The sequence below is a fragment of the Daphnia pulex genome, chromosome 7 (genome assembly GCF_021134715.1).
Source record: "Daphnia pulex isolate KAP4 chromosome 7, ASM2113471v1".
Taxonomy (NCBI): domain Eukaryota; kingdom Metazoa; phylum Arthropoda; class Branchiopoda; order Diplostraca; family Daphniidae; genus Daphnia; species Daphnia pulex.
In genome coordinates, this window is record NC_060023.1 from 3944711 (window position 1) to 3964915 (window position 20205).

The window sequence follows — 20205 nt, forward strand, 5'->3', positions numbered from 1 at the left end:
AGCTAGCCTGCTAGCGCCCATCGAGTAGCCAGGAGAAACGGGTGTTGGCTGTAAACGCGCAAATGGCAACGCTTGAATTCGCCAGCTGAGAATGACGAGTCAATGAATTAAGTTTCCGTAATTTCTAGTGAATTGTTTATGTAAACAAAGTTAAAATCAGTTTTCCATTACTCTCTGTTTTGTACACTTTTTAGAGTGTCGTGAACTACTATGGCCGAGGTATAATCTAATCATTCCTTCTGACAGCTTCCTATGGAAGTTGATCATCACAACAATCTCGGCGTCGGGGTTAGGTCTCATCCTTTAGAAGAATTTTTAGTTGTCATGTTTTCTGATCAGTCTTATCTAGAATGTAGACTGCTGTGGTGTCATTTTGATAACCTTACAGTGATAAAATTTTCAGTCACTGGTCTGGCAGACACAACCCAACCCATGATAGTCAATCGTTTCCTTGGGTCTGAGAGGGTTTTTATCCTTCATGTAGGACCAAGTTTACTCCCTCTTCCTTTTGGTGCCAGATCATTTTATTTTCTCTCAGCTGTAGCACCTCATTGTTTATCTCACAAGTTTTTTTTAAATTAAAAAAATGAGTGATGTTGAGTCAGGATCTGAATCTGATTGTTTATTCATTAAAGGTGTGATGGAATGCCAGTTCTCATCATTCTGTCAATCCAACATGATTCGAAAGGATCCCATTTTCAAAACTCTAATGCTGTCTCGTAAAGGTTTGTGAAGACAAAGTATTATTTTTACTTGACCATAAATTTACTTTATTTGAACAGGGACAGTTGAGAGACCAGCTGATGTGAATGATCCACTTCGTTTTTCTGGTGATGGAGTAACATTTCGTGCCAAGCTAATAGGTGTCTTGGAGGTGAATGCCCCTAGAGGAGACAGACTTTGTCAAGAGGCACTTGGAGAACTGAAAATGGCTATTAAGGCTGCTGGGGAACATAAGCAAAGAATCATTATATGTATAGCCTTAGATGGGCTCAGGTTGAGGGACGAGCGCACTGGGGTACGGAAATAGTCCTTGGTGTTGACATGGGTTTCACAGTTGAATTCTTATACCTCAATTTTGCAGGACTGCCTCTACCATCATGCTGTCCACAAGATATCATTCATCGCCCAAGACATGGCAGATCCTCGGGCGTTCGGTTACATTTTCGGATCTCCCGATCAGGGTCATCGCTTCTTTGGAATCAAAACTGATAAACATGCAAATTTGGTATGCAACCGAATTCAAAGTTTGTGTTTGCACGTCTTTTCACTAACTGTATTTTTAGGTCGTGGTGGCGATGCGAGACCTATTTCAAGTTGTTTACGACTTAAAGAAAAAGGACGTAGAAAAGAACAAGCAATATTCGTTTGATGGCAGCGGGAATAAAACGGTATCAAACAAAAACCTTTGAATTAGAAACAAATCTAAATATTTTTTGCTTTAGAATGGTGTGCAGCATTTATCTGATTCCATGGATAGCTTAGATCAGATGTTGGCATTGGGTAGCCATTTGAATGGCGGTCGATCTGAAATGTCGGCTATTCAGACAGCCGATTTGTTGAATCTTCACGCTGAAGAAAAATCAAGTGGCTCTTTCGATCCTTTTGTTACATCATTCACGCCAACAACAGTGTCAAATTCAGCCACTAAATCAACCACAGTGGCCCCATTGTTGTCAGTGCCCCCAGCTCTCCCTCCCCCACCATCAGCAATAGGGAATCTTTCTTGTGGCATGGCGAACGTCTCTCAACCAGAGCTAAAGGCAAACGTTTCTGAAAACTTTAGTGACTCGTTCGTCTCTCTTGTACCACCACTTCAACTCACGCCATTAGTTCCTCCACCAACCAAGTCACCGAAAGTCAAAGCTAGTAGCTCCACTGTGTCACACTATTCTACTATTCGGCCTAGGAAGAAGTCTGGCAACGACAAAGACCCAATGCCGGCGCCAATCAATCATCCACAGCAGAAATGTCTATCTTCGGAAATGCCCACCATCGTTAACGCCTTACCTCCACCGTCATCCGCCAAGCTTTCAACTCTGCATGTACGCAAGATAACGGGCGAAAAGACCACCAGCTTAAATTTGGCTGCCACTTTACCACGACCAACCAGCGCTAATTCAAGTACCAACTCGTCACCTAGGATCGTTGATTGTTTTGATAGCCAGCCTTTTGCAGCAAGTTTTTCCGTAGAACCGGCACCAACTGCACCGACAGATCATGTGGATGTTTTTACTGAGTTGGATCCACTAGGAACGGGACGCAGTAGACCCTATGTCGACAAGAAAGACTTTTTTCAAGATCTAAAAAAGACGTCATTAGGATCCAAAAGATTGCTCAAACAATTGAGCACGTCGCAAGTTGAGACTATCGACCAACAACATGCTAAAGATTGGCATGCACAGTTGTCAGAAGATCCATTTGGAAGCTTACACTTTGCCCCCATGCCCGAGGCCGACCCTTTTGATACTCAGTTTGCCTCCATGGCTCCACCGCTTTTTTCTGCTCCGTTTCATTCATCGTTATTAGTTGAGTCTTCGTCTCCACCCATCCCCACTTCCTCCAGTAGCTATTCGAAGGTCTCTAAAGCAATAAATCCCATATCCCCTCGTCCAAGGAACAGTGCATCCTCTATCACGAATACGCCCTTGCGAGTTTCAACGGCAAAGTCCAGTCCTTCCCGTTATCCTCGAGGAACACTTCGGGTGACTCTGCCTATCAGGCAAAGTCAGTCGGATAGTGACAATGAGATGAATAACGTGACCCCTCAAATACCATCCTCGCCGAATCAAGCTCGGCGTAATCAACACACCACCAACCCACACGCCATCAATGACGCCACTTCACTCAGCAGTTTAAGTTGGTCACCACGAGGTCCGAACACACAGCGACCAAGTCAACTTGGGTCTGTTCATCATATGGGTACTGAAGTTACAACCGTAAGTGGAGCGGAAGACTCGCCTCTTCCACCTTTAGATTTGTCGTCAAGTGAAGATGATTCATCGTCCAGTTCTGTTGAAGATGAACAGTTACAAAGAGAACATTTGCAACTGCAACATTCGCCGAAACAACATTTGCAGTCATTGCAGCAAGAATCTGTTTCGGGCTTGGCAATATTACCAATGCCTCCACAGCCACCTCCTCGTCCGCCTGTTCTCCGGCCGCCACCATTGCCTCCCAAAGGACAACCGCCACTTATACCACAGCGACCAGTTGTAACCCCTACTGATGAACTCATTTATAGTGGGCAACAAACGCCACCGCTTCCGATTCCCGTTCGGAAACCAAAACAACCGTTGTCAGTATCTAGTTCCCTCTCTAGAGGACAGAATGTCACTCGTCACCTTTCTCGAGAAGATGGAGAGGAATCGCATCGTCCAGTCAAACCGATTCAGTCGAAACTAAATCAAATATCCCTATTGCAACTGTCTAACATGTCCTTGGCTGAGTTAGCGGATACCCTTCAGCTGCCACCTGCGCGACTAACCAGCATGACTTTGACAGAATTAGCCCTGCGACTGGCAGAGTTAAATAAGATGACAAAAGAAGAAGTCAAAGTTGAAAATAAGAAAACACGCCATTCCGAAAAGAAATTCCCGCCATCGCATCCTTACTTCCCGACAACTGGAGGAGAAGAGGAGGAGGAAGAAGAAGAAGACAATGAAGAAGAGGAAGACGAAGAGGAGGAAGAAGAGGAAGAAGAAGAAGAGGAGGAGGAGGAAGAAGAAGAAGAACCAGAGCCCGTTGAAGTAAAAGTAGATGAAACGGAAATCTGTTATAAAGGTGGTAAAAAGTACGAAATACTCAGCGATGCTCCCGAACCAGAGGATGATTCTGCTACTCGACACGCTAAAGCGCCTCAACCGACGAATACTCAAACAGAAGCTCGTCCATCTGAAATCTCAAAGGTGTCTGATAGCGACCGATACGCTGCTCTTAGAGAGATAATGGAACAAGATTTGGCTGTGTCATCCACCGCTCAACAGGATGAGGAAATGGGAAATGGTGATTCCGAATTTGCAAATTTTGATGAAGTCACACAAGTGCTTGCATACTCAGCAACACAAGAAGCCGGATTTCTGTATGGCAACCCCCCAGTCGCGTCCGTCGGTAAAACAGTTTCCCCTATTTTCGGATTTGAAGATGATTTTAGCCACATCCAGTTGAATCGATTGACTGAATCGCCATATGATAAGACTGGTGCCCGACCCAAGACTGCGGTGCAATGTCATCCTAGCGGAAATTCTGTATCTTCCGGAAGTGCCGAATTTGATCACTTTGCCGAGGAGGACTCGGCAGTAAAATCAGCAGCAACTCACACCGTTTGGAATGGTTCGACACAGAAAGATTACAATTTTTCTGAAACGCCTGCAGATGAAGAGGAGGAGGAAGATGAATCAGAAAGAATAGAAGTCATCGAGAAAGAAGATAACGAAGCCATTGATGATTTGGCTGACAAGTTTGCTGCTTTTGAAGCACGCTTCCCTGCCAACCCAGTTGAAGGATTTGGTGATTCGTTTGCAGATTTTGACCTTTCCTCAGATAAAATGGTTACCGAACCAAATATTCCACCCGTTTCAGATTCGTTTGCTGTCGATTTTAGTTCAGCTTTTAGTGAGGCTAAGGATCCGGATCATCAGCTAAAGACCAAAGGAGATCAGTTGGTCAAGAAATCGACATCAGTAAACATCTTTTCACGAGTAGACGATCCCTTTGATGACGACTTCTTCCAACCGGATCTGCCTCCAGCTAAAGCTTCTTCCCCTGCACCTTCTAATTCTCAAATGGTTAAACAACCATCTGTTCATGTTTTTAATACGATCGTCGAAGACCCTTTTGCGTGGGTTCAACCCTTCGACGATAACATTCAATTTGATGACGTTGACGATGAATTTACTCTTTAAAACTATCATTTAAAAAGTCGGAACCTTGTCTATTGCGGATTGACGTACTATCTTTTCTCTTGCGCTAAAAATTTCTTTGTCGTTTCTGCCATCCCCTGTCCCCAACAATAACAAAAAAGAAAGCATCCAAGTAACATTTTCTGTCATATCTGTATTTATGACCAGTCATGGAAAGTGGACCTGAAAGTGTGGCAGAATAATAGTTCACCAAATCTCTTGGTGCATCTTTGTTGATGCCAAATGATGTCAATTGGCATAGAAAATGTGACGGGCTAGTCATCTTATTTTTTATTTGTGATTGTATTTTCGTTTCGTAGCCACTTACCATTTTACCCTTCTTTTAATTTTTTTAATTTTTTTTGCTGAACATGAATCAAGGACTCAATATTGTTTCTTTTTCTCGCTTTTTTTTGCTCTACCCAAGTACCCATACACAGCCTCCACTTGTTTTCGCTATTTGGCAGTTACTCCCTTCGTCAAACATGATCATAGTTTACAGCAATTTTCCTTTGATTCCTGGAATCAAAACACGATCCATCGTGTATCTTTTATTCTATGTACCTTTTTCATTTCCAGCGGTAATGCATTATTAAACGTTTTAGTATGAAAATGTACGCATTTTATTTTATTTTACGAATTCAAAATGAAGACAAAATACAATAAGTTGCTAGTAATAGATGAAAAGAGCATCAGAATCTTTGATTAAATGAGTTGTTTTGCTGAGGATGCGACTGTTGTTGAGGATGGCCAGGATGATTGGAATAGTTCGGATGCATACCTCCTTGCATGTTGCCTTGTTGTGACGGATGCTGAGGGTGATGGCCATGGCCATGATTAGAATTACCCGATTGTGAAGCATGTTGCTGTTGCTGTTGTTGCTGCTGCTGCTGCTGTTGTTGTTGTTGCTGCTGCTGTTGTTGCTGTTGTTGTTGCTGCTGCTGCTGTTGTTGTTGTTGCTGTGCAGAAGGATGCTGCTGTACATGGGGTTGCTGTCCAACATGTTGACCATGGAAATCTGGTGGGCCTCCTGACATGTTGGATCCACCAACATTGTTTCCAGGATGTGGGGGAGCCAACCGTACTCGTTTTGCATTAGGACCATGAGACTGGTCATTGGGGGCATTCGCTGCAGTATTCTGACCCTGTGGATTCTTAGCAATCATCTGAATTCAAAAGTGTACCCAAATGCCAAATAAAACGCAAATGAAAGAAAACCAAAACAAGGGAGACGAAAAAGACTAGATAAAATAAAATCAAAAGAACAATTTATTATTACCTTGCTGCTATCAGATTTGTCATCTTGCTCTTCGTCACTCAAAAATTCTCGCTTCGGGTACGGAATAGGACAACCAGCAAATACGCTAATGAAACACAAATCTGATCAAAACTGATTCTTATATTACATTATGATTCTTATTTTAAGTTTACTCTGAAGTAGGTAAAGGATCTTCCTGAAAGTAAGGATCAGCCATGGCAGATTCTGAGGTGAATCTTTTAGTAGGATCCATCATTAAAAGTTTGGAAAGCTTGAAGCAAATTAATCAGTCAAAAAAGGAGAGAAAAAAACGCAACTTTTAATTTTAAATATCGATTACCAAATGAAAAGCTTTAGTATCGGCTTTAATTTTATACCGGTCCATATACTTCATCAAGGAACATGTTTGATAGCTAAAAGAAAAAAATAAAAAAAAAATAAACAAAAGATGCATTTTGAACATGGAGTTAATATTAAGAAGTAAACAAACAAATGGAAATAAACACTTACTTGTTACGTTTAAAATCCTTGAGAAGTGTAGGATGTTCAGGCATTTTTTTAATATCTTCCCAGTCCTTGTCATGTGGAAATCCCATTACGTTGAAAATTCTACAAGGAAATGTAATAAATAATTCATTTCTGACACTCACGAAGAGCAAATTTTCATACCGATCGAGTTGATCGTGATGATAGGGATTGGAAGTTTTAATGTCTTCTTGACGACAATGAAAAATTGGTTCTGATGTTAGTAGTTCAGCAAAAATACATCCAATAGCCCAAATATCTAAAATAAATTGTAAAGCAATGATATAGAATTGTGAAACACCACACAAACTACTAATGTTTTACCAATAGCTTTTGTGTAGTGCCTAGCTCCTAAAAGCAGTTCTGGTGCTCGATACCAGAAAGTCACAACTACAGGGTCCAAATCAGCCAAAGGTTTCAGTGGTGAATTAAACAAACGAGCAAAACCCATGTCGGCAATTTTAACTCTTCCCCTTTCAATTCCTTCTCCCATGACTAAGATGTTGGCTGGTTTCTAAGGAAAAGAAAGCAAAAATCTATTTGTTGATGAAAATATTAACAAAAGCAGATAATTCTCAATACCAAATCACGATGAAGGATCCAGTTAGAATGCAAGTAGTGAATCCCATCCAAGATTTGATATAGCAAAGATTTTACCATGGCTTTAGGAGTGTAAACTGCCTTTTTATTTGCTTTGGCTGCTCTGTGGAATTTAATGATGTGCTAAATTTTGGTTTGTGACAAATATAATAAGTTAAAAGATCATGAACCAAAACAACTTTAGAAGGAAGATTTTAACAAACCCATAAGTCATGTTCTGCATAATCAAAAAGAAGCCAAACTTTGCGATCAGTATGGGAAAGAAATACTCGTTGAAGATTGATCACATTAGGATGCTTTAACTCCCTGAGCAAGGCTATTTCACGACAAGCTGACATGGAAAGACCAGTGCCTTCAATTTGCTTTAATGCATATTCCTTTTGGTCAGCACTATAAAATAAAACATAATTATATTGAACTTACACAATTTCTCGTGCTTAGAGAATATCAAACCTAATTAGTTTATTAATATCCGAAGTGGCGAATGTTTCCTTTCTTTTCGCTTTATACACATGACCGTAAGTACCACGACCAATCTTCCTTCCTTCATATTCAAACAGATCTTCTACTTTGGTACGTTCTACGCTCGTTCGAACTTTAAAATCGTAATCCATGCTAGTTATTGCATGAATGCAAATCAATTTGTGTAATGTTGATATTTTTTCTTGTTGACGATTTTTGGTTTGTTATACTGTAATGACGTTTGCCAGATGGAGGAAATGAAGAGCAGACGGAAAAAACTAAAAATTCAAATAAAAGGCAGAGCAATAGATACCTGGTCGGTTCTCGGCCGTGTTGGCTTCCCTATCCCGGTTTCAGGGTAACCGTGGTCCGATTTGGAAAAATTGATGAGCGCCTCTAGTGAGTGTGTCAGGTACTACGTGAAGCCAGCCAATCAGGAAGGGTCTATGAAAAACTCATTGACCAATCACAGCTTACTTTTCTACAAGAAGTGAACAATAATAAAAAGGTAGAAGTATCCAACTGTCAAACCTCTAAGTCATATATAAGTGTCCTATTTTTCTAAGTGTTCTCACATTCTTACATTTTATTGTTTGTTTGTGTAAAAAAAATATGTAATGACATGGTATGTTTAGTTTTCAGTTACTTTGAATTTTATTCTAGTGTAGTTACAAATGGGTATTTATTAAAACGAATCATTTTCTTGCATACAATGTTTCATAAATACAGAGGTACCTACGCAAGTTTTGCTAATTTTTTGTTTTTTTTTACATTTGCTGAAGCTTCAGCTAACAAAAGATTTTTTAGTCTTTTTGATTCAAAATAATATCTAACTCCCACATATTCTCTTATGAGGTAAGGTAACTTTTCATCTCGATGAATGTCACAAAAAATGGGAACCAAATGACAAGTTGAAATTTTCTCCATGCACTCTTGAAATGACTCCTCTTCATACATTTGGCCAATTGGCTCAAAATGACCCTCAATTACCTTTTCTATCACTCTGAATGTTTGGAACATATTTACAGTGACAAAGATCAAAAACCCCTTATTGCGCATTCGAGTATAATGATCTGCAGTGAAGTCTTCTGGCAACTCCAGTTCCTCGCAGCGAAGGGATTTGTAACAGTCAGGACATTTTGACATACTCTTCCTTGTGTGAATCATATAACCACACAAATCATAAATCAAAATATCTTTGACGAAATTAGAATTCGCTGGTTCGTTAATTTTATCAACAAACCGAATTGTTATTTCCTTCAGTAGTTTATCTTCTAATACTGATCTCAGGTCGGAAGCTCGAATGTCACTTTCCTTGGCTTGACGTTTAAGGCATTTTGACATTGTTACTAGGATGTTCATCTGCTCAACATTGTCAACGTTTGCTCCTTGTATAATCGTGGATAATCTTGCTCCAAGAGACACATAGCGAATGATTTGTTGAAAAGAAGTCACCGTGGGATGAGCATCAACACCACGTACAATGCCGAACAGTCTCTGTATGAATTAGAAAAAAAGTTATTGAGTAATTGCAATAGAAATGATAATCACGATTAAAATTCGTTTCACCTCTACTGGATCTTGATTCATTTTTCCAGTGAGGACTACTGTATAGCCTGCGTTAAACATTTCTTCAGTTAACGCAATAACGCTTCTTATAGTCATTCTCCATCCATGTACGGTTGTCAAGGAACAAAACATTTTTCGGTTTTTGTCCTTTTCATAAATCCTCTCAGTTACTGCTAGAACTGCTAACATGGCTTCAAGTATTTGTTTCCTGCCTTTCACTTTTTCATCATGTGCATTTATCCACCAGTTATTGGGAGTGATTCCTTCTTTGATATGTCTACCGTTGAGTACGTCAAAATTGTCATTCACAGTCTTTGTAAGCCGCTCAATGTGTTCAGTACCTAACAATATGTAATAATCAATAGCATTTTAAATTGATTGATTAATTATGGAAAATACCTTCAAACAACTTTTTCAGCCGTTTTTCATTTGCAGTAAAGGCTGGCATTTCACGGTAGATTTTAAAAGCAAGAGCATTTCGTTCCGAAAATGTTTGAGCAGCTAGTCTGACGTTCATTTTTTGAAAATTGTTTGGTTTTACGTGCGCTTCAGTTAATCGGCAGCATAACATCAATTGCAAACCTTTCTGGGCTTCCAGTAGATGTTCATACGAATAAAAATTTACGTTGTGTCCCTGGAACTACAAATAATATTTAGAATTACAAATTAAGTAAAACAACATTAAGAAAAATAAGTTACCTGAACTAATTTATGTTCAAGCATATGGTTTCTTGTGCATTTCAACAAATGAGGAACATCGTGGAGGCAATGAATTTTCACTGAAGGATCCATAGGGTGTAACATGGAATTAACTCCATCTTCCGTTCCAGAAACACCAAAATGGGAATACACCGTTTTGTTTGTGGAAAACCCATCACATACGCTTGCTTTCGTTATAGCTCCAGCTTGAAACAGACGCGCAATGCTTTTCGTAACTAGTTCTAGCAAAACTGTACCAGATGCTCCACCCTTTGTTCCAAACCACGCAAACGGTTGAATCCAGCCTTTATAAAATGGTCTGAACACAAACACTAGGACATGGTCTGCCAAACCATTTGGGACCATAATGGAAACTTCACCTGCAAAGTCTACTATGCCTTTCCACTTCAGACCTTTACTGTCCCATCTCATGTCCTTGGTTATTGATATTTCGTCCCACATTATAACTCCCCAGCGCTGCCATGCCAGTAATCCTTTGAACGCATCGGATATCTGCTCGAGCGCAAGCGAATTAAATCCAAACTGACACTCGGAAGAACTTAACATCCTTCTCATCGTTGACTGACTAGGAAGAGGTAGAAGTCCAATTTTCCGTATGTGCACATATGCTGAATAACTTTTCATCCTTAGGATGACGCACTGAATTAGAAAGGAATGGTCATATCTCATAGTCTTTCGGTGTCTGTTACGTTCTGGATCAATTTTGGCCTTGGCAATAAACATCTTAACAACCACTTTTTCCTATAAAAAAATTTGACAATTTATTGAGAAAAGAATAGTATTTCTGAGTTTCGGTGTAGCATGGGGTTCAAATAATAACTTACCGTTTCTGAAAGATGTCTTAGCTGATAATCTAGTCCATTTGTTTTTTCTTTTTGAACCATGATTTGGCATTCTTTGCGTAGATCTTTAATCAGCTTACAGGCATCCTTGAAAGACATAAAATTTTAAATTATAAAAATAATGATGGCATTGTTTGAAATCATAAATACCCTTTGTTTTCCTTTCAGAACTTTAACTTGTTTCAGACTGTTATCTAGTTTCTTTTGTTTCTCAGCTAACTTAGATTTCTTCTTTTTCTCCTTTGAAATTGGTATTTTTACTTCAATTTTACTTGACCTTTTATACAGGTATTTCTTCAAAAAAAGACATTTAACGCACAGTCTGTTCTTTTCTGAAATGGTTCTGCAATATTTCGATCTTAACACGCCAGCTTTGTCCAATGTAGCAGAAAGACGAGATGACAAATTAACATTTCTGAACCTTTCTTGAGGAATGCCAGAACAAATTTTTCGATCGTTGAAATCCTTTATCAATTGCGAAATATCTTCAATTGTTGTGAAATGGTTTGACAAAGCAGTAGTGGTTGATGGAATGATGGTTCCGTTGACATAATACATTACTTCTTGTTTGTTTTGAAACCGTACACTTTTTATGTTAAGATTTCCATTTGGTAGTTGATCCATCGACATGCAATAAATCATTTGTTTGATATCATCAAAAGACCATATCCAATTCTTTGGTACCATTGATAAAGTCACTAGTGACTGAAATGTCACAAAATTAGACTTGAAATTAGTAGAGCTTGCTTCCATAGAAGGTGCAACTGTCGAATCTTCGACAGCGACAGCAACGTTTTCGTTCATTACATCAGGAAGTGGATAAAAAATGGCTTCTTCAGCAGCCTGGTGAATGTCGATTGTTTCTTGAATAGTAGAGGTAGCGTCCATAGAAGGTGCAACTGTCGAATCTTCGACAGCGACAGCAACGTTTTCGTTCATTACATCAGGAAGTGGATCAAAAATGGCTTCTTCAGCTGCCTGTTGAATGTCGATTGTTTCTAGAATAGTAGAGGTAGCGTCCATAGAAGGTGCAACTGTCGAATCTTCGACAGCGACAGCAACGTTTTCGTTCATTACATCAGGAAGTGGATAAAAAATGGCTTCTTCAGCAGCCTGGTGAATGTCGATTGTTTCTTGAATAGTAGAGGTAGCGTCCATAGAAGGTGCAACTGTCGAATCTTCGACAGCGACAGCAACGTTTTCGTTCATTACATCAGGAAGTGGATCAAAAATGGCTTCTTCAGCAGCCTGGTGAATGTCGATTGTTTCTTGAATAGTAGAGGTAACTTCCATGGAGTGTGCTATAAGATTAAATTTAATGAAATCGCTCTTCAAAATAAAATGTAAAGAGAACTATTATCAATACCTGTACTGTCAAATTTCTTTCTCTTTGACGTAGTAGGTATTTTGTCTACTTTTGGTCGTTTCCTTACTGATGCATTGCTAGCATTTGCTTCCACTACAATACATATTAAAAGAATTGCGTTATTTGATATTAAACAAAATAAACATATGTAAAAATACCATTAAGGTTATTTCTCCATTGAAATCCACCAACATTTTGCATTGCTTGTCGACTAGATGTATCTAAAATGAAAATGGTTCAGTTTCTGTGCATTACAGATTATACAGGATATATAATATACAATACCATTTATCAGAAAATGTTTGGGAATTGCTCCAGCATTAAGATTCCTACGTTTGAAAGGATGGAACACGTTCAAAATTTCAATCCCTGATTTAAAGTCACTTTCGTCAAAATGACGGGAGCAAATACGTGAGGTGCTCGTCAAATTGCTACATGGAATTAGTTCTTGCCATTTTGATAATGAAGTTTTAGGAACTGCAAACAAAGTAACATCATTTTCTTTTTGATTTCCTTTGTAATATGTTGTTTTACAACCAGGAACAGCACACCTGCCAACCATTTTTACAGAAATTATGGTTAGGCTTCATTCACGTAATACACGATGATGGCCGCCGTATTCACATATTACACAAAAATGGAGGCCAAAAGTATTATTTGAAAGTCAACGTCTTATCACTAGATGGCGCTGTTTCATTTTTACCACTTCACAACTTCTGACAAGCTCCGCCCTAAAATGTCTGAAAATCGGGGATACGTTTACCCTAAAACCGGGATAGGGAAGCCAACACGGCCGAGAACCGACCAGGTATCTATTGCTCTGTAAAAGGTGAAAAAACAAAAGAACATCTTTGTTTTTCGAAATGACTTATTGCACTTATTATGAAAAAAAAAACTGTTTTTTTTTTTTTTTTTTTTTTTTTTTATTAGGGGAACGCAGTGCCAGTGCAGTGCACGACCATATTTGATATTTGTAATTTAATTTTTTTTTGTGGGGGGGGGGGGGGGGGAGGGCTCTTACTGGATTCGCCAACGTTCTCCAGCTGCTCGTTTCCACAGTATAGGCTATACACACCCACGACGCTCAAGCCGAAAATGATTGTATCCGTAAAAATAAAAAAAATAACAAATAAATCATAGTTTCTTCCACGTAAACTTGAAAATGTATTTTTTTTTAAAAGTTAACTAGTCCAATGAACGAGTGCGAATAGTGTTGGCGTGATCCGAGCTTATATAAGCTATAAGGGCCGATAAGGGTGCATGAATTTGATCTTGATACGAATGACTGAATAAGTTTGAGTTCCAATCCAGTGTTATAAAAAGTGTTTCTTGAAAATTCGAATCGAAACTCTGCTGTTGTCAATAGGCTACTCAAAACAACGCTGGATACACAAATAAATTGTTATTTTGAAATTTGAACATTAAAAATCTACCTATACCGATCGAATACAGGAAACTGGATCTCAGTAGTAAGAACGTTTTTTCCAGCAGTTATTTTTTTGAAACAGCTTAGCTTCAAACACAATGTGCGCATCCATCGCCCATCTCCCGAAAACAAATTCGTTGCCATCTGAGGTACTAAAACAGTTGCCGTACAGTGTACCAAATACTTCAAGCCGGATCTCGATAGCTTTTCCTTTTTTTAAAATTAAAGTCGATTAAAGTTAAATTTAATTTTTTAGATTGCTGGACGGTCAGCCTTGCCATCGGTAGTTGTCGGTGTAATGCCCCGCGGAGCCTATAGGCCCCGCCTCTCCATACGTCACACCCCGTGACGTCACCCACCGTCTACGTCACAGCACATGCCGACTCAGCACGCTGACTCGGCAGCTCCACCGACCCGCTGGTCCAGCTCCACCAGGAACACGACCCAGCGGGATCATTCTTGCCCTCAATAGCCCCACTATATAACCTGTACGTCTCAATCTGTGTCGCTCTCTCTCTGTCTGTACCCCTCGACCAGTGAATACATCGCCTCGTCGTACCTTGTAATCCTGTGTATTACATCGGCTTGCGATGACGCGCTCCCTCCTCGTGACAATCCGAAGGAATCGGTGGATGAACCCGTCAACGGACCCAAACAACGCTAGTCCTGCCTGACTGGATGGCCGAGAAAGATCAGGATTGACGTAAGTGACGAGGATTCCTGTGTGTAGCATAGCTATAGCATATGCCCCCAAATAGATATATCATGTATCCCGTAGTAACACGATATACCACGCGCTGCTATATAACGCGCTGCCCCTTGTAGTAAAGAACATTAGTTCTATTCACTGTAGTCACGAGAATACACATGTGAGAATATTACACTCTGTGTATAGGCCGTGGTGGCGCGAACGCCAGAAAACGGATAGGCACCGTAGTTTCCGTAGTATCGACCATTTACTTTGCCGAGACCGTATCCGTAAATTTGAGCTTGAATTTGGGCGGCAAGAACCAACACCAACAGGCACGTGATCTGCGTATGGGATTACCAATATGTTAATTTAAAGAATTACGTCAAGATGAAATGTAAAATGAATCTAATTAAACAATAAAAATAAACATTTGCGTGCTTTTTAGAGAAAAACCACGCTCTTGACGAGAAACTCTAAGAGAAAAACCCGTGCTTTTTTTCCTGGTTGGTTATCGAGTATCAGGTATCCGCAATACTAAACTCAGGAAAATAATACTTCCGCCGAAATTATGTCATCATTGGCTAAATATATCGGTGAGTTTTGTCCCATGGACAGGGATAATATTTGTAAATTTACTATTGGTTGATTCCAGTTTAGATTGACACGCACGCGAAATTCAATTGAGTATATAATAGAACGTATAATTTAGAGCATCTTATATCGTCATATCGTCACACCATTCAAATATTTCAGATACGCTTTGGCAGCCATAAATAAAGCAATTTCCACCTTCGTCTCTACACTCAAATTTGTCAAGCGGTTTTATTAGGCTACATGAAAACATCTTTTGCAATGTTTTCTTGGGTAAGCTAAAACATATTACTTTATTCTTCACAGTTCATATCATGAGCAGACTACTAATTGTCGAGATTGTACCGTTAGTCGATTAATATCCAAATTTTTATTCCATCAGTTTCTCGTTATGAGTTTGATGTTGGTCACATTGCAAGCGGCCCAATTTGATGGTAAGTAAACGCACAAGTTCATAAGGGAAAGGAAACTGTAAATAGGCCTATACTTGCGTATAAATATACTTAATGATTCAAATTTTGGACAGACGTCTTAAAAATCCTGAAAAATCACGAAAATCTTAAAAAATCGAAAAAATCTTAAGAAAATCTAAAAATCCCCAAAAAATCCAAAAAATCGTAAAAAATCTGAAAAAATCAAATAATCTGAAAAATCTGAAAAAATCTGAAAAAATCCAAAAAATCTGAAAAATCAATTTTTGGATTTAAGATCCGTACACCTTCGGATCGAGTTGACAACCCCTCGAAATTTTCTTTACGGCGGCTGCGGTGGCAACGCAAATCGTTTCGCGTCAAAGAAGAAATGCGACGACATGTGCGCTTAGGCCTACCTACCCTTTGGAGCCTAAAAATAATTAACCTACTAGATGTTTCCCGCAACAATAAAACTAACGAATAACAAAATCTTCGTTGGATGATGAATTGCTAAGAAGAAGATCATTCAGGCTAAACCGTTAACTTTTGTGCACCACCTCCTTTGCTATTTTCGAGGGGTTGTCAACTCGATCCGAAGGTGTACGGATCTTAAATCCAAAAATTGATTTTTCAGATTTTTCAGATTTTTTCAGATTTTTTCAGATTTTTCAGATTATTTGATTTTTTCAGATTTTTTACGATTTTTTGGGGATTTTTAGATTTTCTTAAGATTTTTTCGATTTTTTAAGATTTTCGTGATTTTTCAGGATTTTTAAGATATTTTGCAAAATTTTTTTAACTTATGTAATAAACAAGTTAAAGACAGAATCCTTTTATTAAGTTTTTCATTTCCATACCAGTGATATCGGAAGAAAACAAAAGTTGGGACTCATTATTTATCACAGGGGGAGGCAAACTACATATATATAATTCATCTCATTTTTCCCCCCGGACATCAACATAAAAGAAAGTACACGTCCCACCAAAACTCTTTGTTTCTTTTTTTTACCTCTTCCAGTTACATCACTCTTAAACATACACCAATCCCCAATACGAATTTTCCTTTTTTCCGGAAAATTTATAATCAATTTTTGTGCAAGTAAGAAATTTGAGCTCTGAGTAACTCTTTTGAGGCGATCGTTATTCTGTTTTTTAACTCCATTTTCACAAAGCCATACTATTGTCTGCTTTTTAAAAGTTACTATACGGCCCCATCTTCTCTTGTTATTACGATAAAAGGACTAGACAAAATCTCTTGGTCAGTATCACGAACTGGCTTTTCCTTTTCGCAATATTTTATCAGTCTGTTTTCTAACAAGGAACTGTAATCTGTAAGCTGCGTGCCTTCAATTTATTTCAATAAACTCTTTTCATAGGAATCAATGAAATTAAAAGTATCCTCTCCTTCGCAATAGCAACTTCTTCACATTCATCAAATTCAAAAGCGTCATCATCAGTAGGGGCTGGCGCTTCCAACGACTCGCTTAATTTAAAGGCTAAACGCGCGTCAAAATTGAAAATTTTGTCATCTGAGTCGCCTAAACAAACCCCCAGTGCTTCCAATTCCATTTTGGCGTCGACCCTAGCCTTTTCCATCGTATTTTTAATTTCATCCAAAGAAGGAAGTGTGTCGCACAGGTATGTTTCCTCCGACAGGCTGCCATAACGTTCTTGGTTTTTAATATGCCTCGGATACACAATGTTATCAGCTGAACCGAGGGATGTTAAACGAATGTGGGCATCAGCCTTCCTACATCGGTGAATTAAAAAATCGAGCAATGTAAACGTCAATTGGGTGCTCCCAACCGGTGAAAAAGAGCGACAAGCCTTGAAATATGACTCGCATGGCTGACTAGAAAAAAGCCAAGGTTTGAACAGCTGTGGTGTGTGGTCTTTTCCTAGCCTGACTATTAACATAATTAACCCATGAGCATTGAGTTCAGAACATACATATACATTTGGTACACACGGGTTAAAGGATCAAGTTTCTTATCAATAAAGCTATTTGTCAAAAAATCCACAAGTTTAAGATAAAAGATTGTTCCTTCCGCTCCCGGTACTTGTTCCAGTAACGAACGTAGCTTCGGATTGCTTAAACGACGGACCGCATCATAATTCATTTTGTCCTCGAAGAGAATATCTCCTTCTCTCAACCCATGAAGGTCTTTGCCGACTTTAGCCATTATCTCGGTTACATGGGCAACACTGGCAATCTTGTTGCCTAGTGGCATAAACTTGTCCAACTTTCCTAAAAGGCATCGCCATTTAGCACCGGGATGCGTAGGGTCTTAAATACATACGAAGTCAGAAGAAGAGAAATCAGACACGAAATATGGCCCCTCATTTCGAAGACTTTGAAGATGGAATTATTAACACAGTAAGGGAAATTAGAATCGATAACGAAAAAAATCGATTCTTGTAAAATTTTGTCGATTTATTAAACCAAAATTCTTGGAATTTTGGGATTTTGGGGATTTTTTTGATTTTTTGATTTTTGGGATTTTTGGGATTTTTGGGATTTTTTAGGGATTTTTTTGAAAAAATCCGAGGGTGTACGAGGATTTTTTTGAGTTGACAACCCCTCGGCTATTTTAAATTTTATCCTTATAATTGGCTATAGTTCCGGAAAATAAATTGCATCAGTTATTATTTGGAAATGGTGTTCCGTATAGGGTAATCGTTGATAAAGGGTAGGCTACAGTAAATAATGCATCTTTTATTAAAGGTGCTTTATTTCATTTAATTTTTCCATCTTGTTGTGATGAAATTTCCGATTACAACTCAAAATAAGAAAATATGACAGACAAACTAAAATTATTTTATGTCTTGAAATATTTAGATAATAAATAATTTAGATTACCACATCAGCAGCAGCAGCATCCATCTATAACAGCAGAAGCAGCCATCGGAACAACCATCAGTAGGGGAGAGGGGGGCTAGTTGGCAGGTGGGGTAAGTTGGCATTTTGCTAGTTAGACCCTTTACAGACCACAACAAATCAAGTCTTTTACACCAAATATGAAAGACAACACCTAGATTTACTCATACGAAATTTCAAAAGTATACGACTTCCCCAACAGGAGTTACAGCAAAAAGAAAAAAAAAACGGCAAAAAGTTTTTTTTGGGCCACTCAGCACTTTTCATTTTTCTCAAAGTATAATACTCTAAGAGTGTCAGAAAACCCAAGCAAACAAGAATTAATGTTTGTTTATTTTCAAAATAAACCCGACATTTCTACATTAAAAAGTTATTTAGTTATCAATTTATTTGTTCGAAAAGCACCCTGTGGGGTTAGTTGTCAGAAATTTTGAGGGGCATGTTGGCATACAGATTTCTCACGAGATGCTGAGTTGAAAGTTTTCAAAATTCGACCTAGAAATTTTGGAGCAATGGAGAATCGTCACTTGCCAACTTACCCCGTATGTGGGGCAAGTTGGCAGACCCGTCGTCAGGTGTAATTTATATTAGAGCATCTTTCTACAGGGCATAACGCATCTCTCACCGAGAAGAACACGGAAAAAACTATGGTAAAACGCTTCAGGAGATTATACGAAAAGCTTATTTTCGATTATACCTATTTTTGTTAGTAGGCTATTCATCGAAAAATCAGCTAAGAATCAGTATTTTTCCTTATTTTTTTCCGCTTCGTCGAAAAAAATATGAATGACAATACAAGTTAGAGATATGAAGTTTTAAACGTAATTTTATTTAAATTGAAAAATAGAAAAAAGCAAAAACAAAAGAGACTAGACCAGCCCTACAATCGATAATCGCCATTAAACCCCCACCGAGGGGTAGTCAACTCGAAAAAATATCCGTACACCCCGGTATTTTTAATGAAAAAATATGAAAAAATATAAAAAATAAAAAAAATAAAAAAAATATTAAAAGTTTTAACACGAAATTTTTTTTTTGCCTTACACAAAAAGGTTGCACTGAACATGTTTAGTACGTGTTTTAGGGTACTGAAAAGGAGAATTTTTGCACTTAATGAAGTGAAGTTTGAACATGCGGAAAAGTTTCTAAGTCCAAACTCCCGTCGTGTGATACGATAGGATTGTAAAGGAAATTTAATAACTACAATGGCACAGTGGATGAGCATCCGACTGTAACCTGGTATTCCCGTGTTCAATTCGGTCACAGCTTTATCTATTATTTTTAAAATAAGTATGTTAAGTGTAGGAAAAAAATTTAAGTACTATAGAAAAATAAGTGGCACGGTAGTATTTCAATTTTTTTAGTGTATAAAATAGTTTTAGTACGTTGATACTATTCAGTAGGCAAATATTACTCACAAAACAACATACATATAAAAAAATATAAGAAATACAAAAAATATAAAAAATACAAAAAAATATAAAAAATACGGAAAAATATATTTTTATTTAAATATTCGTACACCCAAATCATGAGTTGACTACCCCTCGCCCCCCCCCCCCCTCAAGGTACCTGTAAACACCGGAATAGAGTGAAGACGACCTAGTCCTTTGACCATAGCGGAGTTCAATGGTTCGACACTTTCGTGTTTTCCCATACAACTCAACCCATACAGCGCCAAGAATTTAGGAAGTCCGCACGCACACACCAGTGACCGTTGACGGGTTATAAACAGTCGAATACAAATGATTTACAAAAATATTTTTCTTGACTCTGAATTTACGTTATTTCCCTCTATTATTAGCCGATTAGGCCTATTGTATATATCTAAATAAAACAACATTTTGTTTGCCGCTATTGGAATTTAACCAATTAGTTTTTGCTAAATTAATAGCTGATGAAATTTCGTACAGGGTGTATTTTTTTTAAAATACGCCTATGAATGAGCTAATGCATTAATACT

The 20205-nt window shown here is 38.4% G+C and overlaps 3 protein-coding genes across 4 annotated transcripts; 1 reads left to right on the forward strand and 2 right to left on the reverse strand.

The window, feature by feature from the left end:
• The first annotated feature begins 27 nt into the window (after positions 1-27).
• On the forward strand, positions 28-5514 carry LOC124198274 (protein disabled-like). The gene is made up of 6 exons (XM_046594066.1): positions 28-219; positions 636-725; positions 783-1018; positions 1085-1228; positions 1287-1391; positions 1446-5514. The coding sequence occupies exons 2-6, from the start codon at positions 641-643 to the stop codon at positions 4902-4904; spliced, it is 4029 nt and encodes a 1342-aa protein (XP_046450022.1). The 5' UTR covers positions 28-219; positions 636-640; the 3' UTR covers positions 4905-5514.
• Positions 5501-8110, reverse strand: LOC124198275 (cyclin-dependent kinase 8-like). Of its 2 annotated transcripts, none has more exons than XM_046594067.1 (10): positions 7738-8110; positions 7488-7674; positions 7267-7407; positions 7009-7198; positions 6829-6943; positions 6670-6768; positions 6500-6572; positions 6333-6430; positions 6181-6265; positions 5501-6067 (listed from the first exon to the last, which is right to left on the reverse strand). In XM_046594067.1, exons 1-10 carry the CDS (start codon positions 7896-7898, stop codon positions 5594-5596), a joined length of 1623 nt encoding a protein of 540 aa, XP_046450023.1. In that variant the 5' UTR covers positions 7899-8110; the 3' UTR covers positions 5501-5593. The 2 variants fall into 2 exon arrangements, with proteins under 2 accessions (XP_046450023.1, XP_046450024.1); XM_046594068.1 differs by having other exon boundaries at positions 5501-6055; positions 7738-8024.
• Positions 8111-8263: 153 nt separating this feature from the next.
• Positions 8264-13066, reverse strand: LOC124198281. Its single transcript, XM_046594083.1, has 9 exons — positions 12529-13066; positions 12402-12464; positions 12244-12336; positions 11028-12178; positions 10860-10964; positions 10015-10776; positions 9715-9955; positions 9316-9656; positions 8264-9243 (listed from the first exon to the last, which is right to left on the reverse strand). Exons 1-9 carry the CDS (start codon positions 12803-12805, stop codon positions 8482-8484), a joined length of 3795 nt encoding a protein of 1264 aa, XP_046450039.1. The 5' UTR covers positions 12806-13066; the 3' UTR covers positions 8264-8481.
• Between the last annotated feature and the right edge of the window lie 7139 nt (positions 13067-20205).